A 25,666-nucleotide genomic window follows, 5' to 3' on the forward strand; every position below is an offset into this window, starting at 1 on the left:
ATTTGCAAGGAACAACCTGGCACAGGGCCTACCAAAAAATCCTCCTACCAGTTGAGGACATTTGGATGAAATGTCACATTTTTAGACCACTCTGGAAGACAATCTGGCACAGAAATTATGTCCTCCCCGGAGAAAACCCCACCAAAAAACTAATTGAGCCAATGTGAAAAATCACATTTCCAGGTCTTTTGAAGAAAAGTCTTGCATAATACTTATGTCCAAAAGATACCAAGATTTGAGTGAATTTGGGTCAGAAATCACATGTTTGGCATAATTTAGAAAAAGAAAATCCAATGTAGGACCTAGTTTCAATAAGACCCCAAATTTGAACAGATGTAGATGAAAATATCACATTAGCGGGGCATCTGGGACAAATATGTGGCATATGACTTATTTCCCAAAGCTCCATTATTTATATGAAGTTGGATTTTAAAAATCATGTTTCTTGTCCATTTGGGAGGACAATTTGATGAATTTGTGTCCTCCAAAACCAATGATTTGAATGAGTTTGGATGAGAAAGTGTATTTCTAGGTAGTTTGTTAAAATAATGTAGCATAGAATTTATAACCACACTACCCTCCAGTCTGAGCATACTTAGATGGAAAGTCATACTTTTTTGTCATCTTAGAAAAGTCTGGTGGGGTGCCTGGTAGCTCCATTGAGCCTTTGACTCAGGTCAAGATCCCATGGTCCTGCATATTAGGATCCTCCTCCTCCCTTTCCCTTTGTTCCCCGCTGCCCTCTCCCTGCCCTCTCTCTCAAATAAATCTTTTTTTTTTTTTTTAAGATTATTTATTTATTTATTTGACAGACAGAGATCACAAGTAGGCAGAGAGGCAGGCAGAGAGGAGGAAGCAGGCTCCCCGCTGAGCAGAGAGCCTGATGCGGGCTCCATCCCAGGACCCTGGGATCATGACCTGAGCTGAAGGCAGAGGCTTTAACCCACTGAGCCACCAATCTTAAAAAGAGAGAGAGAGAGAAAAGTTTGGCATATGAATTATTCCCAAAACCCATAAAACTTAATAAATTTGGATGAAAAACTGTATCTCCAAGATCATGGTGTAGTATTACAGACAGAAAATCCCACTTATTGTGCTAATTTGGATGAAAAACATCTTTCTAGGCCATTTTAGAAGAAAATCCAAGCGTATAAGTTTAGATGCAAAACTTAAACTCTGCATGAATTTGTATGAAAAGCTGCATTTCTTGGGCTATTTTGGAAGAAAATTCTGCTGTAGGGCTTCTGTTCCTGAAATGCCACTGATTATTGCTCTAGCTTTAGTAAGTTTTGAAACTGGAAGTGTAGTCTTTCAATTTAGCTCTTATTTTCTAAAAATATGTTCTACTTTTTAATGTAAAACATAGCACAATGGCTGTTAACATTCTCAAACTGTTTTCCCCAACCCTCCCTCCATTGGTTAATCTTGGAGATCTTCCCATGTCAGAACATAATGATGCTTCTCATTCTTTGACAATATACAACATCTTGTTCTATTTATGCATGGTTTACTTTAATTAGTTCCTCTATTGGTGAATGTTTCTTCTTTACTAAAACTTGAAGTTACTATTTCACTGAAGAACTCATTGAAATCATTTCACACATACACGTGTACAGCTATCAGATAAATTCCATTGAGTTTATGGGCTCATAAGGGGAATATGAATTTATAATTTTGGTAGATATCACTATGTTGCCCACTTTAACTTGTGCCAATTTATACTCCCAAGACTAACACGTAAGTGTCCCTGTTTCCATAGTCTATTACAAGAGTATGTTTTCAACTTTTGGAATTTTGGCCAGTCTGACAGGTGTAAGTCTTGCTGTGTGGTTTTCATTTGTATCTTCATTGACATTAAGGACATTTTCAAATGAAAAAAGACTTCGTACACTGTGATCTGAATCTGATCATACAGTCAGTGTATTTTTTGTTGATTTTATTTTATTTATTTATTTTCTTAAAGATTTTTATTTATTTATTTGACAGACAGAGATCTCAAGTAGGCAGAGAGGTAGGCAGAGAGAGAGAGGGAAGAAGGCTCTCTGCTGAGCAGAGAGCCCGACGCGGGGCTTGATTCCAGGACCCTGAGATCATGACCTGAGCCAAAGGCAGAGGCTTAGCCCACTGAGCCACCCATGCACCCCTTTTGTTGATTTTTAAAACTCCGTTTCCAGAGATATCTTGTAGGTCTCTTTATATTATGGAATAACTTCAGTGTATGTCCCTCCAGTTTGTCTTTGGTTTTGGCTGAAGGTGTGGGTTGTCTTGCAGAATTTATTTTTGTGTAGCAAAACTCGACCTATTTTCACTATGGCTTCAAGATTTCGAGTCATAGTTAGAAAAGTCAGTCTTATTTATTTATTTTTTTTTAAGATTTTATTTATTTATTTGACAGACAGAGATCACAAGTAGGCAGAGAGGCAGGCAGAGAGGAGGAAGCAGGCTCCCCCGCTGAGCAGACAGCCCAATGCGAGTCTTGATCCCAGGACCCTGGGATCATGACCTGAGCTGAAAGCAGAAGCTTTAACCCACTGAGCCACCCAGGTGCCCCATGTTTCAAAGGTGTTAAAATTATCTATTGCTATATAACAGCAATGCTAAAATTTAGGGCTTAAGACAATTGTCATCATCCCTCACAGTTCCATAGACTGACTGAGTTCAGCTGAACGGTTCTCTCTTGAGGTGTGAAGGTGCAGCAGAAGGGGGTTTCCAAGACAGCTCTATCATGTAACTGCAGCTGACGTTAACTGTCGGCTAGCTGAGCTAGGGCTATTGACCAGAATACCTCGATGAGGTCTCTCAGTGTGGCTTTTTTTCACAGCACGAAAATGGGAATCAGCGTAGAAACCATAAGGTTTTTTCATGAACTAGCATTAGAAGTCCCATAATTTCACTTCTCCTATATTCTTTTGATTAAGCAAATCCCTAAGGCCAATCCAGATCCATGGGGAGAGTAATTAGACTCTTTCTCTCTCACACACGCACACACACACACACATAAGTGAAGGAATTGATAATAACCATCTCTGAGACTATCTGCACCATCTACCATCTGAACACCAAACTTCATGTCCATCCCATGTGAAACACACACTCATCCCTAAGACCCTCAAAGTCTTATTTCATTATGGCATTGACTCAAAAGTTCAGAATCTTGTTATCTAACCCATGTTCAAGCATAGATGATTCTTTATCTGAAGACTTGAGAGCTGAAGACATGTATCTGACATGGTGTTGATTTGGGGATAAAATATCACCACAATAAATGGTTCTATTTAAAAAAATGGAGAAATGACAGATGTACACCAGTTCAGATATTTTGAAATTCAGCTGGGCACATGCCACCAGTTCCTTAATTAGTGTCCAGTATTGCTCTCTGGCAGTGATTCTCAATTGATTTTATGTCTGTGCTTATTCTTCCTTTTCTGTACAAAATAACATATTTGCAGCTTAGTTTTCTCTGCCTGCCTCTCTGCTTATAGAAAAGTAGGGATTTGGGGACACCTGGGTGGTTCAGTCAATTAAGCATCTGCCTTTGGCTTGGCTCATGATCCTGGGGTTGTGGGATTGAGGTTTGTGTCTGGCTTTCTGCTCAGTGGGGAGTCTGCTTCTCCCTTGCCCCCTCTCTCTGCTCATGCTCTCTCTCAAATAAGAATCTTTAAAAAGAGGAAAAAGTAGGGGTTTTTCTCTGTCCTTTTCAGGACAGCCTGGTGTTTCTACTACAAACTCATGTTTCCCATGCCTCTTACAGGAGTTTACTCCATTAGATAGAACATCTATAGAGCTCAAGTGAAGGCTCTCTCTTGTTGGGTTGCCAGGATGATGTTTTGTGTAGTTGAGAGTCTAGGAGCTATATAGTTAATCTTCTTAAATCTTAAAAAAGGGTTTATAGGATGTGAGGACGATCAGGCTGCAACATCTGTCACCCCACTGATCGCCAGAGCTGACTCAGCTGCTCTGGCTGGCTAGGCGGGTGTCCCCTCCCTCCCTCACTGCTCCATGTGCATCTCTACCGAAACTGCAGCTCAGTCGAAGAGGACGACCTTCCCCGATGGAGAAGAGGACTGTTCTTTGGTCAAGGGTATATGAGTAGCTGTGCTCCCCTGCTAGAACCTCCAAACAAGCCCTCAGGGTCCCTTTGTAGGAGAACGTAGGGTAGTCAAGCTTCCAAGACTCCAGACACATCCAAGTGAGGCGCTGCGCATGGCAGTCTGCCTTTAAAGAAAGGGGGAGGTGTTTACCGCTGCGTCCTTGAGATGGGTCTTTATCTTAAAGGTGATTTTTTTGAGCAAATGGAGTTTGGACTGAAACACCGTGAAAGGATGGTTAGGAGTCTTTAAATATGGCTGAATATAAACTTGCAATTGGAGAACTGCTGAGGGTGTGTGGCTAAAGGACCTTGGACCAGTTCCTGGATGGTTGGCATGGGGCCTGGGCCTGGGATGGAAAGCTGAGGAACATGACTGTAAATTTTCTTTTTTCTAAAGATTTTATTTATTTATTTGACAGACAGAAATCACAAGTAGGGAGAAAGGCAGGCAGAGAGAGAGGAGGAAGCAGGCTCCCTGCTGAGCAGAGAGCCCAATGCGGACTCAATCCCGGACCCTGAGATCATGACCTGAGCTGAAGGCAGAGGCTTTAACCCACTGAGCCACCCAGGCACCCCAACATGACTGTAAGTCCTAAACCCTGGTATTCCAGGACTGATTTGGGGGAGTGGCTCCAAGAGTCTTTTCCCTGTTACTGGAGGACTGAGGGGAGCATGTGGTTATTAAAGGCCATTATATCACTGGAGTGCCAGTGAGATGGTGTGGCTGGGGGTGGCTGGAGATTCTCCATGTTTTTGGTGGTCTGACAGGAATGTGACTGGAGAAGCCAGGCTTTGAGATGAAGGAACTGGTTGGTCACAGCTGGAAGATTCCAGGTCCGAGGGACTGGAGTGTTACAATGTACTGTTGGAGGGTCTCCATAGTGGGAGGACCAGGGACTAAATAAAGCCTGAGAAAAAGCATTTAACATGATTAAGGGATGATTCAGCAAAGGCAAGAGCAGAGACATTTCAGAGCTAGGAGGAGAGAAATGAGAAAGGGGGCCATAACAGATGTCAAGGGAAGAAGGTAGCTGTAGATTGAAGTGGACCTGCTAGAGGAGGCCATGCTTTTGGGCAGAAACCTTAAAGATTCCCTCCCTTCACCTGAAATCCCTGAATACAGTTCCTCCATTTCCCCCCTCTACCAAGGACCAGACTTTCCAGTAAATATTCTAGTGACTCATAGGTTCCTGTCTTCCAAGGAATTGAATTCTTGTGGAAGAGTGGCCTTAGAGAATTCCAGCTATCTGTGCCACTCCTTGTCCCTTATCTTTACAGATGAGTGAATGAGGTATGTAGTCAAGGTTACAGATTTGTAAAGAAGCAAAATGTTTATTAGAACAAAAGGCCCCAAAACATGAAGACTTAGTGTGGAGAAAGTGAACTGAGTCAAATGTCCTCTGACTGCTCAGAATGCACTTCTCTACTCCATTTCATGGAAGTGTCACAATTTTGATGATTTATTTAGTCCTTGCTACCACGTTCACTCTCAAAGAGAGTGTAAGACGTCAGGAGATTGCCCTGTACAGGTCTCAGAGTCAGGCTGGAGTGGCGGTTTGTAGTGGACAGATTTCATCCTCCTGTGTCTGCTGAGGTGGGACTTGTGGCTGAAGCCTTGGCCGCATGTCTTGCACATATAAGGCTTCTCCCCCTGGTGTGTCACCTGATGTAAGAGGAGGTGTGCCTTTTGGATAGAGTCTTGGCCACACTCTCGGCACACACATGGCTTCTCTTCTGAATGTGTCCGTTTGTGTGTGATTAAAGCTGACTTGTTGCTAAAGCCCAGTCCGCACTGTCGGCACATGTAAGGCTTCTCCCTCGAGTGTTTCCTCTTGTGCCTGATGAGACCCGCCTGGTGACTGAAGCCCCGACCACACTCCCTGCACACATACGGCTTTTCCCCTGAGTGTGTTCTCTGGTGTGCTACGAGATTTGACTTCTGGCTAAAGCCTCGTCCGCACTCCTCACACACCATGGGCTTTTCCCCTGAGTGTGTCCTCTGGTGTCTGATGAGATTTGACTGCTGGCTGAAGCCTCGCCCACAATCTTTGCACACGATGGGCTTATCCCCTGAGTGTATGTTCTGGTGTCTGTTGAGGTGTGACTTCAGACTAAAGCCACGCCCACACACCCCACACACGTAAGGCTTCTCCCCGGTGTGTGTCCGCCTGTGTGAGATGAGGGTTGAGTTCTGGCTAAAGCTGTGCCCACACACACCACACACGTAAGGCTTTTCTTTGGAGTGTGTCCTCTGGTGGTTGACCAGGGTCGTCCTCTGCCTAAAGCAGCGCCCACACTCCTTGCAGGCATAAGGTTTCTCCCCGGAGTGTGTTCTCTGGTGTGAGATAAGATTCGACCGGTCACTGAAGCCTAGTCCGCAGTCACTGCACACAATGGTCTTCTCCTCCAAGTGTGTCCTCTGGTGTCTAACGACAGCAGACTTCTGGCTAAAGCCCTTCCCACACTCCCGACACACATAGGGCTTCTCCCCTGAGTGTGTCCTCCGGTGTATGATGAGGTTTGACTTCTGACTGAAGCCTCGCCCGCACTCACTGCACATGTAGGGCTTCTCGCCTGAGTGTGTCCTCTCATGGATGATAAGCGTTGACTTCCGGTTAAATCCGCGGCCGCACTCCCTGCACGTAATCGGTTTCTCCCCCGAGTGGGCCTTCTGGTGCCTGGCGAGGCTCTTCTTCAGGCTGAAGCCCTTCTCACACACCCCACACACATATGGCTTCTCCCCGGAGTGAATCCTCTGGTGACTGAGCAGGTTTGTCATCTTGCTGAAGCCCAGTCCACACTCTCTGCAGTTGACTGTTCCAAAGCCCAAGACTTCTATCCTCTTCAACAGTCTGTCTGCTTCCTCGGGGTTCCCCGTCGGAGTGGGGCTGGCCTCTATCTCCATGCCTCTGATGCCACTCCTAGAGCTGACTGACTGCCTTTGGGGTGGCCTAGAGAATGTCCCCGAAGTCCTCTTTTTTGTCTTGCCAAACAAAGGCTTGGCGACTTCTGTCTCTTGATCTTCTGCTTTATCACTCCACGGCTCTCGATCCGAGGCTTGTTGCTGTTGCTTCGGGTCCCCTGGGCATGGATCCTCTGGCTCGATGTGAGTTTCTGCACATAGGCACGTGAAGACCCATGGTGGATGATTACACAGCATGTGCTGCATGTGGAATTTCTGACTGGAAAAATACGAAGGGCAGAAAGGACAGAGGTGGAGTTCCGGCTTTGGTTCCGCTGCAGAGGGGAAAAGTCAGAGTTAGAACTGAGACTCAGTGGGGCAGCCTGAGGAAGTCTGCCCAGTCTGCTGTGGGACCCAATTCTCTGCTCTTCAAAATGCTGAAAATTTGACAGCTACCCAATCAAGAATTCATTTTAAAAATATTATTTATTTATTAACATATAGTGTATTAATTGTTTCAGGGGTACAGGTCTTACACAATTCACAGTGCTCACCATGGCATATACCCTCCCCAATGTCCATCATCCAGTCACCCCATCCCTCCTGTCCCTTCCCCTCTAGCAACCCTCTGTATGTTTCCTGAGATTAAGAGTCTCTTATGGTTTGTCTCAAGACTTCCTTTAAATTGAAATGCTTTTCCAGCCTCTTCCATGACAACCCAGAAAATCCACTCCCAAGCCTCTCCCATGTAGCCAGCTATAAAAATCACCACAGTTTCCATTCTTTTAAATAGGGCCACTAAGCGAGTGTACTCCCTGGCTACCTCAACTGTCTCCTCACCACCACGCACGTGACAGAAACCATGTCCACAAGTATTTTCACTGACGGACAGAGATCTGACCAGAGGACCTGTATGGAAGTGTCAGGTCTTTTTTCCCTATTTCCCCCTGAGAACAAAGGGACAGATAGAGAGAACAGTCATTCAGAATGGAGAACCCCTAGTTGTAGGAGGCAGCATAAAGATGGTTGAAGAGATCTTGTGTGAGATGCCTGGAATTCCTCCACTCACCAGCACATATTTATTAGAGGATGACTCTGGGCCAGAATTTCTACGAGGCCGCAGGTTTTCAGCAATGGATGACACAAACACAGTACAGTCCCCTACTCCCTTAAAGATGTTCCCTCCTGGGGCCCCTGACCAGTTTAAGCTCTGTTAATTTCCATAATTAATCTAAACAAAAATCTTCCCAGAAATCAGCATAGAAGCAGAAATTCCTTCTTATCGCACCTCATGTGCAGAAGATGCTAACACTGAGTGTCTTGTTTTATCACAGCTGGTTTTAGTCTCCTGAAGGCAATAAATGACCAAACAATTTGAGATACCACGTAGTGATTGTACTGGACCAACCTGAACACAATTTTCTTGATGAATGAACTTTTTTTTTAAAGATTTTATTTACTTATTTATTTGACAGAGATAGACACAGCGAGAGAGGGAACACATGCATAGGGAGAAGGAGAAGCAGGCTTCCTGCTGAGCAGGGAGCCTGATGAGGGGCATGATCCCAGGATCCTGGGATCAGGACCTGAGCCCAAGGTAAATGCTTAATGAATGAGCCACCCAGGCACCCCAATAAAGTGAACTTTTAAAAACCAACTGTATACATATCTATATTCCAGTATTCAATACAGAGTGTTATTGTATTTGGAGACAGGGCCTTTAAAGAGGTAATTAAGGTAAACCTTAATTAAGAGGTAATTCAGGTTAAAAAGGTCATGAGGGTAGAGCCCTCATACGATGAGAGTAGCGTCCTTCCAAGAGGAGGCAGAGACAGCGAGGATGTGTTCGCGTGGAGAAGCCACATGAGGTCTTAAAGAGAGGGTGGATTCTGCAAGCTTGTCTACTTTCTGTAACTCACTGGGTTTTTTTCTTACTTTCTTGCTCAGTCTTTTTAAAATACAGTAACAGAAAGAAGCCCACAAGGGCACCTGGGTGGCTCAGTCAGTTAAGCATCTGCCTTTGGCTCAGGTCATGATCTCGGGGTCCTGAGATTGTGTCCCGAGTTGGGCTCCCTGCTCAGAAGGGAGTCTGCTTCTCCCTCTGCCTCTGCCCCCACTGTTTGTGTGCACGCTCTCTCTCTCTCTCATTCTCTCATTTGCTATCTCTCTCACATAAAACTTTAAATAGAAAAAAAAAAGAGAGAAGAAGAAGAAGCCCATGACTGTGGAAGAGATCTGAGTGAGGGAAAGAGAGCAAACCCAGTGGGAGGAAGAAAGACTTCTAGTGGCAGACGGAGATGAGAGACACCAGGAAAGCCCTGCCTGCAGGGCTGGGTGAAGGATGAAGGTCTAGAAGGGAGGCCATGCCAGGCAACAATAACCACAGCACAAGAGGTCAGAAGAGCTGCCCTCTCCAGCACCGGAGTGAGGCCTCCTTTCTCCCACACACAGCTGCCCGCAGCTCCAGGCTCTGTTTGCTCAGCACTCCCCACTCACCTGGACAGGTGGCGGGTGGGCACGTTCTCTCTTCTCTCCAGGTTTCCTTCCCTTGCTCCAGCTGGGTGATAAGTTTTGGCTTAGAAAATGGAATTCCTGTTCACAGGAAAGGAAAAAACAAGGTGGCTGTAGGTGAGGGGCACAAGGGCCAACTCAGAAAGCAAGATGGCTGCTTCAAGCATAGCCTGAAACACCCAGCAGCAAGAACGTGAGTCCTTAGAGATTCCAGGGCTTACCCAGGGAGACCAGGTTGCTGTAGTTCTCCAGCATCACCTCCCTGTACAGGGATCTCTGAGCAGGGCTCAGCAGCATCCACTCTTCCTGGCTGAAATCCACAGCCACATCTCTGAAGGCCATGTGTGCCTGTAACAGAATACAGAGCCCTGCTCACTGGGGAGCCAGGCTGAGGAGAAGGGAGAAGGCTGCCCGGCGGGAGGCGGGTGAGCTATCAAGATTCTGTCTTTGGGGCACATTGTAACTCAGTCAGTTAAGCCTCTGACTCTTGATTTCAGCTCGGGTCATGAGATCGAGCCCCACATCAGGCTCCTTGGTCAGCAGGGAGTCTGTTTGAGATTCTCTCTCTCTCTCCTGCCCCTCCCCCTGCTCGTGCACTCTGTCTCCATCTCAGTCTCTCAAATAAATAAATAAACCTTAGGGGCACCTAGGTGGCTCAGTCAGTTAAGCGTCCAGCTCCTGATTTCACATCAGGTCATAATCTCAGAGTTGTGGAATCGAGACCTGTATCAGGCCTTGGGCATGGAGCCTGTTTGGGATTCTCTCTCTCCCTCTCTCTCTGCCCCTCATTGCACTCGTGTGTGCACACCTGTGAGCTACCTCTCAAAATAAAACAAGCAAATCTTTAAAAATAAATAAACCTTAGAAAAAAGGGGGGGGGCACTCTGCCTTTCATTGTGACCCTGATGCCATGCGTTCCAAGACTTTTAAACCTCTGTTGCTAGCCAGCCAACAACACTGTGAATCTACAGTCAAGATCTTGGGTGGGCTGTGTGAAGACTATGTGCAAAAAAGAGTCCCTAACTTTCAAGAACTTCAAATCTAGGCAGACAGAAGAGCAAGCAACATATAAAAATTAAACAAAAGTACAAACATAACAGACTTTTGAATTTTAAGAATTTAGAAAATTAAGTAATATATCAATCATGTTAGTATTGAATGAAGCATCTGAATGACTGGAGTTCATAAACTCAATAATGGCAAAGCCTAAATATAACTCAGTCCTTTCCCTAAATGCCATGGTTCCTTGGCCTCCTTGGGTCTGATAGGCACAAGTGGGGAGCAGTGAAGAGCATGGACTTGAGCGTACTGTCTGGGTTTGGGGTCCACCTCTGTGGTCAACCAGTGAAATGTAGACAATATATTAAATTTATGGTCCCACACTGTGGATGCTCAGGGTGGACCTTCTTGGCCACTCAATCTACAAATTTATCTCTACATTCATTCTCACCCTCCAGCCCAGTTTTACTCATCTGCTTAACTCTATTTCAAAATGGAGGGCACTGTGAAATGCAGACATCAGGAAAAGGGTCCTGAGTCAGCCCCAGGAACTTCTCTTAAGATGCACAGAAGTGAGAAGAGGGAGTGTTAGGTATTCCAGGTGAAGCATATGGGGAGCAGAGAAGATGACACTGTGAGCAAAGGAAGAGAGGAAGCCACTACACGAACAGGGAGGACAACCCAGGAGGAATAAAAGGTAGAATACAGAAGAGGTGGAATGTAGCAGCCTACAGATTTTTAATTTTTATTGTAAAATATACCTAACAATTATTTTACTGTTTCAAGTGTACATTTAAGTACATTTTAAGTGTACATTTCAGTAGCCTTAAGTACATTCACGTAGTTGTACAACCCTCACGGCTATCCATCTCCACGACTTGTTCATCATCCCATGCTGAAACTGTAACCATTAAATAATAACCCCTCCTCCTCCCAAACCCTGGTACCAACCATTTTAGTTTTCATCTCTACGTATGTGATTATTCTACAAAGTACAAATATGTGGACTTATACAGTATCTGTCCTTTTGTGTCAGGCTAATTTCAAGGTTCATTCCTTTGGAAGCATGAACTCAGAATTTCTTCTCTCTTCGAGACTAAAAAAACATTCGATTTTATGTATACACCATTCATCCATTGATGGATATCTGGTTTGTATTCACTTTTTAACGACTGTGAACAATACTACCTTGCAAATTGGTGTATAATGAACTGTTTGAGTCCCTGCTTTCAATTCTTTGGGGGTATATACCCAGAAGTAGAATTACAAGACCAAATGGTAATGTCACATTCATTTTTTTTTTCAGGAATCACTGTGTTCCCCAGCAACTGCATCATTTTACAACTCCACTAGCGATACAAAAGGGTTCTAATTTCTCCACATTCTCACCAACACTTGTTGCTTTCTGTTTTGTTGTTGTTTGTTAACAGCCTTCGGATGGGTATAAATTAGTATCTCATTGTGGACTTAATTGCATTTCTCTAATGGTTAGTGATGATGATCATCTTTTCACATGCTTATTTGCCATTTAGATAACTTCTTTGCATAAATATCTATTCAAGTTCTTTTCTTTGTCCACTGAATTGAGGTGTTTCTATTTTTGTTGGATTATGGTTCTTTACATATTCCAAATATTAGTCACTTCTCAGATCATTTATCAGATAAGTCATTTGCAAATATATTTGCACAGAAGTTATACATTTTGGTGAAGACCAGTTTATCTATTTCTTCTTTTGTTGCCCGGGCTTTTTGTGTAATATCCAAGAACTCAACACTAAATCCAATTTCATGAAGCCTTCCTTCTATTTTCTTCTAAGAATTTCATAGTTTCAGTTCCTAACTGTTTAGGTTTTTGATCCATTTTTAGTTCATTTTTGTATATGATATGAGGTATGGGTCCAACTACATTCTACTGCATGTAGACATACAGTTTCCCAGGACTATCTATTAAATAGGGTTGTTTCCACATTGAATGGTCTTGGCACTCTTGTCCCAAATCATTTGACCATATACATGAGGGTTTATTTCTGGGCTCTGTGGTCTATCCATTACTCTGTAATTCTGTGTCTATCTCAGTAACAACAGCTTGGATGATTGTACCTTTGTAGTAAATTTTGAAATCAAGAACTGTGAGCCCTCCACGTTTGTTCTCTTTCAAGTTTGTTTTGGCTATTCAGAGTCCCTTGAGATTACATATGAATTTTAAGGTGAAGAGTTCTATTTCTGGGGGGAAAAAGTCATTGGGATTTTGGCAGGGATTACACTGAATTGATTTGGAATGCTGTAACCATTCAACTAGACTCCAGAGTTCCAAAATAGTTATATCAGAAAGATTTTGCCAATAAAATTGTTGCCTAGGTAGGGAGACAGATTCCTGGTGCTTCCTACTTCATTATTTTCCCTGATATCACTCTCAACTTGTAAAAAAGTCTTAAAGCTGAACAACGGAATGGGACTCTCTCCTATACAAACTTTGTGTTGCTTAGAGTCAGCCACTTGGTGAGTGACTTAAGTCACAGGTGGAACAGGCTTCAGGTAAGGTAAGTCAAACCTCCAGAACTAGAGCTAGACTCTGCCAGGTACCAATAAGACAGCCAGGATAAGAAAATGTGTCTACTCTGAAACAGCCAGTGTGGAAATACAGAAAACACTCACCATTACCCTGGCTTTCCGGGACCCTGTGGCCATTTTTCCTGGTATCCCTAAAGAAGGCTGATATCTCAGAAGGCAGATCTGGGTAAGGAAAACAGAAATGAAAGCGTGTCAGGTGGAAATGCTCTCCCCATGAGTGAGGCAAGACCTGCCTCAGTTGGGGGATGGGTGGTATGATGGGGAATGTTGCCAGGCTGATTCTCAACTAGGGTCCTGGAAAAAGGTCCAGAAAGCCAGGCCTTCAACAAGTTCAGATCCAAACTCCTGATCACAACAAGTTGAATGTAAAAGGACATTTTTAAAAAATATATTTTATTTATTTGTCAGAGAGAGAGACAGAGAGACACACAGAAAGAGAGAGAGTGCGAGCACAAACAGGCATAGCGGCAGGCAGAGGCGGAGAGAGAAGCAGGCTCCCTGCCAAGCAAGGAGCCCGAAGTGGGACTTGATCCCAGGACCCTGGGATCATGACCTGAACTGAAGGCAGTGGCTTAACCTACTGAGCCACCCAGGTGTCCCTAAAAGGACATTTTTGAGGCCATTTACTTGGCAGTAGATAATGTTAAATGCAGCATTATGAACTTGAGGGGTTGTGAAAATGGTATTCTGGTTGTTTTTCAAAGAAATACATATTGAAGTATTTATAGATGGAAATGATTAAAAACATTTCAGAAAAAATGAGACAAAAACATGAAACAAGACTGCAACATGGTGATGACTATTAACGCTGGGACTTTATTATAGTATTGCTGCTGCTTTTGAACATGTCTGAAATTCTTCCATTAATAAAAAGTTATTTTAAAACTCTTAACCAGCAAAAAATCTTTTGCAATACAATAAAATGTCAAGAAGCATAAAATCAAGATGATGTACATAAGGATGGTAATTATGTTGTTGTTTCTTTAATAATTGAAAATTTCCAGTAAAAAAGATTTTTCCACAAAAAAAGGGTAAATTTTTCATTGGATAGCCAGGATAGAAAAAACATTGTGTTGAGAACAAAATATTGTGGAATCAAAAGCAATAACCAAGGACAGAAACTGGCAAGAATGAATTAGCAATCTTAAATAACAAATTATGACAACTCAGGTTAAGTAAATAATAAGACTTGGACGAAGTGGTCAAGAAAGAACGAAATGAAGTGGCAAATCATAAGAGAAGTCAAAAAAACATTTTCCAGGAAATTTATTTTTGTGGTTTAATTTCATTCTATTTAATTATACATGTGATTAAAATCTGTTAGTGTTAGAAAGAATCTAGAGTAGTTTGAAGATAATAAAGGAGAAAGTTTAGTTCTCTTTCTGGACTCTGCCCCAGCTCACACCTGGGTAACTGCTCTTAACTATTTCATGAGTGCTCTTTACAATTTTTTTTTTCTCTTCATTTTCATTTGTATTTAGGTACATGTGTAAACAATTTTACTTTCCTATAAGTAAAATCATCCGTATTCTGACTTATTTGCATTAAATATCTTGGGGCTATGTGCACACCAGTACTCATAGACCCAACTCCATTCTTCTTATTTAAAAAAACTTTTAAAAAATTCCATTCTTTTTAATAACTGTTATACTATGTGCATCAGCCAACCACATTTTGTTTAAGAAAGTATTCCTCTGTCAATGAACAGACTGTTGTATTTATCACCAATCAAAAGGTTATAAGCAATACCTTTCTGCAAACACATCAGTCTTTCCGTATGAGTGCTAACAGAGTGGAATTACTGGGCTTAATATTGAACATATGCTTACACTGCCAAACTGCCCTCCGAAGGCCAACCAACTCACAATGCCACATATAACGGCCACATATATGGCCGTTATATGACCACATAATGGCCATATATAACTGCGCCTTTCCACACTTTTGATAACACTTGATTCATCCAAGGGAGTCTTCAGGTAAGAGGGCTACAGGAAACCAGTTTTACACATGGAAGAGCTTGGGGAATTCCATAGCCATGAGCTTTTTGTGAACTGGAAGATGAATATTAAACATAAGACAGGACAGGGCAAATCAGCTAAAGAACTGATATTGAGCATTTAAGATACATAACCTTAGATCTAGCACTACATGGTGGGTAAGAGAGCAGGGAAGAAAAATATATACTAATGGTATATGGCAAGTGTCCTCATCAAGTAGAAATGCCACTAAAATGGGAGAAGAGACAAGGGAAGGGAAAAGTAGAGAAGGTTTACTGAAGGTTGCATCAGGTGGGAGTTAGAGGGAAAACACAAATGAAGTCACAGAATTTCTAAAAATAACAGAAAACACTGTGGATGTGTGGGATTCATTTGAAACAGTGAGGTAAGGGAAATGTACAGCTTTAGATATTTTAATAAGGATAAAACAGAAATAAATGAACAGAAAAAAGTGTAATAAGGGAAATCCTCATTTCTTAAAAAATTAGTGAAATAAACACAGCTATCTTAAGAGAAAACATAAATATTGAAAATAAGAAACCACAAAAGGAAAATGACAGTTTCTGAACTGTCAAAGTACTGCATTAAAACAACCGTTTTCACTTGCCTTCTACTCCAGAAAGTAGGAAAACAAACAAACAAACAAACAAAAAACTGAGAAAAAAGAGAAGAAAATTTTTTTTTTTTTAAAGAATTTATTTATTTATTTGCCAGAGACAGAGGGAGAGAGAGCGAGCGAGCACAGGCAGACAGAGGCAGGCAGAGACAGGCTCCCTGCCGAGCAAGGAGCCCGATGTGGGACTCGATCCCAGGACGCTGGGATCATGACCTGAGCCGAAGGCAGCTGCTTAACCAACTGAGCCACCCAGGCGTCCCAAGAAAATGTTTTTTTAAAAGAACAAGAAACAGTACATTAAAACAGTAGCAGTAGATTCTGATACTGAGAACAGCTTGTATCAAACTAACCCTCTTACTAATAACTATATACCCTAGTGAAAACATAAAAAACAACTATTTGAAGATACTATATCCAAAAGCAGCATGTAACTGAAGGGGGGACAACCTTGAAAGAAGGGACACACCCAGTGTGAGACCTGTATTTAACTCATTTTTCACCAGAGGGCACTCCCTAGTCCAAGTGGCACATGAGGAACAACTGATCAAGAGTCTGTGGCTTACTGACTTCCTGGAAACCGAATGGTGAAATCCTAGAAAAGTGGGAGCAACTAAGGATGGAGCCTCAGATCTACACACAAGTACCTCCTAAAGTCTGCTGAATACTTTGGCTGAATGCAGAAGGCAAGACAACAAAAAGCTCAAGTGGTTAACAACGGATGGAAGGTGAACAGAGCTGTGCAGGCATGTGCTACTGTTCACAGGTGAGACTGAGTTTAAAGCTTGAGTCCAATCATGTCAAAGATTGCTAAACACCTTAGATAAGCCTCTACTGAAACACAGGTCATTTACACAAAACATACATCCTTTGAGCATACCTTGAGAGAGGACATTCTAAATTCAAATTACCTGTGAATAAATTATCTATTTTTAAAAGAGCGAAAAACAGAGGTGCCTGAGTGGCTCAGTTGGTTAGGTGTCTGCCTTTGGCTCAGGTCGTCATCCTCAAGTCCTGGGATTGAGCCCTGCATTGGGTTCCCTCCTCTGTAGGGAGTCTGCTTCTCCCTCTGCCTTCTGCTCTCCATGCTTGTGCTCTCTCTCTCTCTCTCTCACTCTCGTTCTATCTCAAATAAATTTAATTTAAAAAGCAAAAAATAAAAAAAATGTTTAAAAAAAAGCATGAGGGGCGCCTGGGTGGCTCAGTGGTTAAGCCGCTGCCTTCAGCTCAGGTCATGATCCCAGGGTCCTGGGATCGAGCCCCGCATCGGGCTCTCTGCTCAGCAGGGAGCCTGCTTCCTCCTCTCTCTCTCTCTACCTGCCTCTCTGCCTACTTACGATCTCTGTCTGTCAAATAAATAAATAAAATCTTTAAAAAAAAAGCATGAAACATGAAACCAGAGATGTATCTCCTATACTTCCAACATTAAGCCATCGGAGAGTAGAAGAGCAGCTCAGGGAGGAAAACTAATGAAAGAGAGAAGAAAGGAACTAAGAGGTGATTTAAAGTAGATAGAAAACAACCATCAGAAAAAAAAAATAATAAAGCTACCATACATGAGAAAATGCTGAAAAGGTATACTGATAGGTCAGAGCACGTACTACATGTAGGGATGGGACTTTAAAAGTGTAGGCAGAATGAGCACAGAAAGTCCTGGAAACGGGAAGCTCCAGGGGAAAAGGGGGCTACAAGCAAAGAAAAGGCACTTTTTGGAAACTCCAAGGTAAAGGGAAAAATAAGCAAGGGGGAAATACAGGGTCCTGCAAAACAGAAGAGAATTTTTAAAAAGAACATATAATCTCTTCTCCTCCTGCAATCCAGCAAAGAAATCATACTAGTTACACCAACAGAAGAGTCTCCCTGAACTAGGAAACTTCAAAAACACGAGAATCTGACAGTTGTCTACAGAAATGCAGATATGCAGTCCTCCTCCATAGAAAACCAAAACAGAAAATGAGAATCCAAAATTCAGCTAAAGAAAATTCTGCAAACAAAAACAAAAAGGAAAAAGAAAAAAAGCAGAAAAGGAAAGAGAAAAAATAGTGACAGAGAAAAAGTCACAAAACACTATAAGCTGAATTCAATATCCTCAAACATAAGGAGAAATCATCTTGAATCAAAAATTCAAATTTGTAACTATGTTGAGGAAATGGATAGACTTAAACTTACTGGGATAATCATTTCCCAACAAATACATGTATCAGGTCATTATATTGCACACCTTAAGTTAACACAATGTTACATGTCAATTATATTTCAATAAAACTGGAAACAAAATTCAAAAGCTAAACAGAAACTGGCAAAATAATGAAACAAAATGAGTGTTGACTGAATTTCAGAAAGAAATGAAACAAAGTTACAAGACAGACACAAATAGATTGAAATGAAAACAGGATGGGCATTGAAGTGTAGCAGGAAAACCACTTAAGAGAATAAAGATGAAATAAAGGACCGACTAAGAGAAAGTGATTGAAATGGAAATCAGACCCCACCCCCCCAAAAAAGAGTACCACCTATATCATTGTAGTTCCTGAAAAAAAAAAAAAAAACAAAAAAAGGAAACAATATTTAAAACTATAGTCCAAGAAAAGTTCAAGAATAAATGACCTGAATACGAAGGACCTACAGAGTACCAGGAAATTTATTCACAACCACCCTCTTCAAGATATCTACTAGAAAAGCTATCAGACCTTTAAGAACAAGAATCCTAAGTGATCCTTGGCAAAAAATATACCAGACTTCCATCAGAATTATCAAAATCATCAACCCTCATGCACTGCTCAAAATACAAAATGGTGTGGTCACCATGGAGAACAATATAGTGGTTGCTCAAAAAAGTAAGAATAGAATCATCATATAATCTACCAATTCCACTTCGGGGGATAGCCCAAAAGAACTGAAAGCAGGGACTACAACAGATATTTTTGTTCTGGGAACCGTCATGCAAAGCAAGGCAACAGCAGAGCTACATTTACCAGAAACTTAAAAGGAAAGACATTATGACCCAAAGATTTCATATTCACCCAAGGGATTCTTCAAGTAAGAGGCCTCTAGGAAACCACTTTTACACATGCAAGAGATTGGGGAATTCTATAGCCATGAGCTCTTTGTGAGGAATCTGCTGGAAGATGAACATTAAATATGATCAGGACAGGGGAAACCAGCTAAAGAACTGATAGTGACCACTACACGGTGGGTAAGAGAGCAGAAAAATAGATACTAATGGTATATGGCATGTGTCCTCATCAAGTAGAAATGCCACTAAAAAGGGAGAAGAGACAAGGGAAGGGGAAAGTAGAAAAGGTTTAATGAATGTTGCATCAGGTGGGAGTTAGAGGGAAAACACAAATGAAGTCACAGATTTCTAAAAATAATGAGGGGCACCTGGGTTGCTCAGTGGGTTAAGCCTCTGCCTTCGGCTCAGGTCATGATCTCAGGGTCCTGGGATTGAGTCCTGCATCCGGCTCTCTGCTCAACAGGGAGCCTGCTTTCCCTTCTATCTCTGCCTGCCTCTCTGCCTACTTGATATCTCTCTCTCTGGGTCAAATAAATAAATAAAACCTTTAAAAATTTTTTAAAAATAACAAAAACACTGTGGATTCATTTGAAACAGTGAGGTGAGGAAAATCTACAGCTTTAGATATTTTAATAAAGATAAAAACAAATTAACGAACAGAAAAAAGCATAATAACTGACATCCCATTTCTGTAAAAAATTAGTGAAACATGGCTAACTCAAGAAAAGAGAAAACACGAATATTGAAAATAAGAAACAACAAAGGGGAAATAACTACCGAATCACTAAAACACATTTAAAAAAAAGTCATATAAGAATATTTTTCAAACCTCTATAAAAAATGTGTATGCTTAGATGAAATGCATAACTTCTAAGGAAATGTAACTGAACCTAGATGATCACAAGGGAATTTCACCAAACTTTCAAACCAGACAGTCCCAATGTTCTGAACACTGTCCCAGAGCACTGAAAAATGGAGGGAATGTCCTTATTCTTTTTATAAAGCAACTCTAATGTTGACACCTAAACTTGATGGCAGTTTAAAAAACTGAAAATTCGTATCACTTATGAATACTGAAGCAAAATTCTAGAAATATCAGCTAAGAGACTCCCAATATGATAATAAGAAAATATTTCACCAAGACAAAGTGGGACTCCCAGAAATTCAAGACTGGTATAATATTAGGAAATCCATTACTATAATACACCATTTAATCAACAGATCTGAAGAGAAAAATCAAGTGTTTTTATGTAAGCTGAAACAGTCTGACAAAACTCAATACCCATTCCTTATTAAAAAAGAAAACAACTCAAGAATATAAGATTGATGGATTTTCAAAACTTTTTATTTTGAACTAATTTTAGTCTTACACAGAAGTTGCCAAAATATCATTTCTCATATAACCTTCACCCAGCTTTCTCTAATGTTAACATCTTAGAAAACCATAGTACAATGATCAAAAGCAGGAAATTGGCATTGACTAAACCACAGTACTTAATCAAATGTTGTCAGTTTCTCCTCTAATGTCCTTTTTCTGGTCCAGGATTCAAATGAAGTTCCCATATTGTATTTAGTTGCCAGGTATGTTTAATTTCCTCCAATCTATGACAGTTCTGTCTTTTCTTGTCTTTCGTGAACTTGACACTTCTGAAGGATATCCCTCAATTTGGGGCTTGTCAGATGTTTTTTTCATGATTAGAAGGAGGTTAGTTCATTTCTGGCTAGATTATCTCAGAAGTGATGTCATGTCCTTTTCAGTGTACTGCATCACTTGATCTTGATCACTTGGTTAAGGCGATGTCAGCTGGGTATTTACAATTAATAAATAACTTGGGAGAGATACTTTGAGATTATACAAATACCCTAATTCTCTTCAAATGTCCACTCACTAATGTCAGCATGCATTTTTGGGAGGTTTCAATAATAGTTATTACGGTGGTATTTACCAAATGATGAGGTTCTATCTTCCTTTTTAATTCTAAATTCATTAATTGTTCTGTAAGCAAGAGCTATCCCTTCTCCCCATTCTTTAAATTTATTCAATTCTTTATATTGGTATGGATTCACATCTTATCCCACGGGTTATAATAGAATATCATCACTATTTGGCTACTGAAATTATTCCAGCTTCAAACACTGGGAGCTCCTTCAGGTTGTCCTTGCTGCTGTTTTGCCCAATCAGCGTGGCCCCAGTGACACTCTGTCAGTTACAGATTTATGTCTTAAGAAGACCAGAGAACTTACAATATAGGGAGGCCCAAGATAACCATGTCAGAACTTCAATCCCTCTGCTGGAGAAACCATGCAGAGACAGAGGCCCTGATACTACATGGAAAGAGTGAGGCCTAGCTGTCCCAGCTGACCCCAGCCTTCTAGCCAACTCAGAAAGAGCCAAATATATGAGGGAACCATCTCTGAAGTTCTAACCCAAGCAAGGCCCCAAGGGACTGTGGCCACAGCCAGATCTGTAACACACATAGCACAAGAACCACAAAGCTGATCCCAGTAAACCCAAAGAATTGTGAGAAATTATAACATGCTGATTCTTCTGAGCCACTAAATTTTGGGGTGGTTTGTACTGTAGCAATCAACAATCAGAACCCTTCCAGACATGCCATGCCTTCTCCCTTAACTTTCTTAATGACAGAAGCACCTTCCCTCTTGCCCACACGCCCTACTCAGGCACCAGGCCTACTTCACCACTTGCCACAGAAAGCCCGTTACCAAGGCCAACTGATTCTCCCTCTGAGATCCCTCTCAGTTCCTCCCCACTCCTGTACCCGCTGGGGGAGAGGACAATGGCCAGGGATTGTCCAGGTAGGGTCTGCAGACCCTCTCCCAGCATCCCACTCAGCCTCATCCATTCTTTCCAGAATTAGGTCTATGTATATATGGCTGGATCATTCATTCAGTTATTAAAATATTTATTAAGCTTCTACGGGATGACAGACACTATTTTAGACACTGAGGATACAAAAGTGAACAAAGACAAAAAACATCTGGCCTCATTGACATGGAAGTCCAGAGGAGGAAGACGAGCATACTAAATGAGTAAAACACACAGTACAGCAGGAAGTGATGAGTGAGATGAAGACCAATATAGGAGGGAAGGAGAAAAGTTAAGAGAAGCAGGGTGGGGTTTGGGAATTTAAAACATTTATTTATTTAGTCATTTATTTAATTGGGGGGATTAGAATTTTAAATAGTGGTTAGGCATGGGCTCTCTGAAAAGGTGATGGAGTTAACATTTAAAGCCTGTGAAGGAGTGAGCCAAGTGAGTAGCTTTGAAAAGATCCAGTTCACTGGGGCTGGTATGCTGAGCATTGCAGACAAGAGCCAGCACACGGTCAAAGTACAGAGTTCATTGTGGCTGGTGTACTGTGCTTGAGACTGAGGGGGAGAAAGTTCATTTCCACATGGGAGAGCAAATGCAGCTTTGTAGGATACTGGGTCTGACTCTGCCTGAGATAAGAAGCAACTAGAAGGTTTTGAGCAAATGCATAGCGTGATCTGATTGACATTTTAAAAGAATCCCTCTGGTTGCTGTACTGGCTAATATATTTTAGGGGGATGAAGGAAGATGCAAAGAGATCATTCAAATATCTTTGTGAGCCAGGAGACATGGTGGTGGTTTTGGCCACGATGGAAGCAGCAGAGGTTGGAGATTGTTAAGGGTCCAGATTTGCTTACTGGAGATGGGGTATGAAAGTTAAGAATGACTCCAAGGTATTGAGCCTGAGCAATATGAAGGAAGGAGATGTCATGTCTCTGCTCCCTATGAGAGCTAAGCTCTCTGAGAGAGTGCTCTATATTCTTTCGGGGTGGAGCATGTTTGGGGGAGGGGATCAGAGTTTGTTGTTGGACACATGAGGTTTGGGATGCCAAAGATATATATCCATGAGAAAATTCTAAGTAGACAGCGGGAGACTGGAATCCCGGGTGAAAGGCCTAGTTCTACGCTGAACCTCAGAGAGATGGCATTTAAGACCTTGAGAGGAGATGAGGCCACCACGGAGACGGTGTGCCTGGAGAAGATGAGAGGTCCAAGGGCAGTGGGGATTTGGGACAAGAGAAGCTGGGAGAGGGACAGGAGGAGCAGCCTATGAGGTAGGAGGAAAACCTGGAAACCAGGAGCCACGACATGAAAGGATATTTTAAAGAGAAGGAAGTATGATGCAACAACGTAAAATGTTGCAGAGAACGGACTGTGGCATTACCACATGATGCCCACCCTCGAGGACAATGTTTTTCAGTGGGTAGAGCTGAAAAGGCCTCAGTGGAATGTTTAAGAGATGAAGGAAGGATAGACATGAAGACAGCAGCAGAGGCAATTTTTTCAAGCTCAGCTCTAATGGAAAGGAGACAGAGAGCCATACCTGGAGTGGGAAATCCTGCCACTGCTCTGCTCCCCCCTGCCCTCAGGTCGAGGCCACCCTCATCAACTTGTCATTTAGGGCTCATTCCAACAACACCCACCCATGCCTTTTCAATCAGCCACCTCTCCCCCCACCCCCGAATGTCCCCTTCCAACCAGCAATGACGACAACACGTGTCTTCACACTACATCATCCGCTTAGCCTAATCAGGTGCCAGGTATTTGATTTGAGGTACCTAATCCAGCAGGACAGCTGGACAGTCACGATGCAGCCTGAGAGCCTACGAGTCCTGATCATGTGTGTTCTGCTGCTGACAAGGACACACTGGAATCCAGGAATGCTACGCAGTGGGATCGCATCTAAGCTAAATCAACAGAGTTTCTACTGAAGCAGAGAGGCATGGAGAAATCAAAAGGGTCACAAATGAGGACACAAGGTCTGAAGAACAGTCCTTATGAAAACTGTTACCTTGTTTTCATGCAGATGGGACACTGTAGGGCACAAGATATCTAAGATGAGCAAAGGAAACCCACTGAGGTTCGGCATGCAAATGGAGAAGGGTCCCCACCTGAAGGTGGACTGTCAGGAGCCCGCCAGGCAGTCCTCTCTTGGCAGGCAGGGGCTGCAGAAGGCAGATCAAAAATAACAAAAGGTTCAGAAGAGTTACTGGAAACCCTCAAGTTCCAGTAGGGTAGGGCCTCCTCCTTAAAGGAATGGACCTATCACAGAAGACAGGACTGTGGGTAGCTTGCTGGGAACAGAGCCTGCCCTGACATGCCACTGACACTGAGCATGAGCAGAGCTGATCCTCCCTCACCTTTGTTCTTAGTAAGAATAGTACTTATGCAGCGCACTAAATATACACCAGTGACTCTTCCAGGCACTGTAGGAGTTCCACCTCATCCTGCTCACCCAGTGAAGCACAGTTTCTTATCTTCATTTTACACATAGAAAATGAAGACACAGAGAGGTCAGTCTCTTGCCCAAGGTGGCACAGCTATGACAGCCTGGCTGAGATCTGGCTGTAGAGGCCATATTCTTAACCAGTAAGGGTGGTGATGGTGAATCTCTGTGGGTTCTAAGGATTCTCAGTGTATCCCTCACGGGAAGAAATCAAAACCTGTCATACGGTGATAAGCACTGAATTTGAGTAATGGGTCTATGGAGTTTTATCTACTTCTGACTAAAATTTCTCCAACATAAAAAGTTAAAATGGACTTGCAAATGCCAAAGCCTGTTCACACCAGAGGTGTGGGAATCTGTGATTCCTGTGGTCAGTGAGGATCCTGGGGACTCTGAAAAACTTGCCTACTGCACCCTAACCCGACCCTTCCTCCAAGGCCGGAACCCTGGGGCGACCAGCCAAACTGAGGGCGTAGGATCGCGCCAAAATGGCCACTCCACACCCAGTGCAACTCGGGCACGTCTGGCTAAGCCAGCCTGCTTGTCGCCCCGCCTCGGCAAAGCTGAGGGGTAGCTGGACCCCAAAAAAAGAGGCGATCAACATCCACCCACCGAAACCCCGGACACATGGCCCCAGGGACGGCTCCCACACCACAACCCAGGAAATAACAACCCCCAAAAGCCTACTTACTGAACTCTCCGCAAACCCGGGGAGTTGTGACATGAGCGAGCCCTCTCTCAATACCGCGATTTCGGCAAAGGCCGAACCTGTCCCCACCCTCAGGAACCCTTGGACGAAAGGCCCAAGCCCAGGACCCACTACCACTGGGCTCTGCGGCTGGGCTTCACCCACGTTCCTCGGAGATGCGCGCCCACACCCCCCAAAATAAGACATCCGGGAGAGCACGGCCTGAGCCACGACAGCGTGTCCCCACCACTACCTCCTCTCCCCGCCATCTGCACCGTCCCCAGCCTCAGCCCATAGACCAGCCTTTTAAGACCTACCTTGCTGCGCCAGGAAGGGCACAGTTGCCGCAAGGATCCCGCGGGAGCCTCACTCACCAGCGCCACCCAAGAACAAGGGGTCACTCCAGCCACCAGCTGGGGACCTACTTCTGTACCATGCCGGGACTACACTACCCAGCATCCTCGGCGTGGCGCTGGGACCACACCTCCCAGGATGCTCCGCGCAGCCAGACGCGAACTGACAGCCCACAGCTCCCAATGGTCTCCCAGGTAGCCAATTCTGGGTAACGTGCCCCTGTCATTAGAGAATGACCACTGCGGCACCTGGATCCTCGGTGTTTTTTTAAACCATGTTCACAAAACACGTACAGGGTCCCGAGTATAGCTTCTCGCCCTGCCATGACCGTTTCTCTAACGCTTCCGCCTCAAAGACTACACTCCCCAGTCCCCCCTGCAGTGACTTCCGCATCCGGTGCCGGCCCGCCTACCGATCGGCGGAAATGACGCATCACGGGGAGGTTCGGCTTGGCTTCTGGGATTGGCTGGGGTCGGCGGCACTAGGGAGGTGAGGTAGCGGCTCTCCAGCGGCGGTGTGGCACACCCTGTCCCGTGTTCCGTGAACGACAGGCAGGTGTGGCCTCGTCTCGCTCGCGTGTCCTTTTAACTGTGTTGAGGTCCATGGAGAGAGCGAAGCTGAAAGACGCAGAGCAGTCTTCCTG

The 25,666-nt window shown here is 43.3% G+C and overlaps 1 protein-coding gene across 5 annotated transcripts; it reads right to left on the reverse strand.

Annotated features, from left to right (window-relative positions):
• Window positions 1-5,395: 5,395 nt before the first annotated feature.
• ZNF133 (zinc finger protein 133) lies at window positions 5,396-25,129 on the reverse strand. 5 transcript variants are annotated; one of them, XM_082743179.1, is made up of 6 exons: window positions 24,987-25,129; window positions 23,647-23,700; window positions 13,158-13,235; window positions 9,725-9,851; window positions 9,489-9,584; window positions 5,396-7,327 (listed from the first exon to the last, which is right to left on the reverse strand). In XM_082743179.1, exons 3-6 carry the CDS (start codon window positions 13,188-13,190, stop codon window positions 5,580-5,582), a joined length of 2,004 nt encoding a protein of 667 aa, XP_082599305.1. In that variant the 5' UTR covers window positions 13,191-13,235; window positions 23,647-23,700; window positions 24,987-25,129; the 3' UTR covers window positions 5,396-5,579. The 5 variants fall into 5 exon arrangements, with proteins under 5 accessions (XP_082599305.1, XP_082599304.1, XP_082599307.1 ...); XM_082743178.1 differs by lacking the exon at window positions 23,647-23,700; XM_082743181.1 differs by lacking the exon at window positions 13,158-13,235.
• Between the last annotated feature and the right edge of the window lie 537 nt (window positions 25,130-25,666).

This window comes from Mustela nivalis (assembly GCF_964662115.1).
Source record: "Mustela nivalis genome assembly, chromosome: 8".
Lineage (NCBI taxonomy): Eukaryota > Metazoa > Chordata > Mammalia > Carnivora > Mustelidae > Mustela > Mustela nivalis.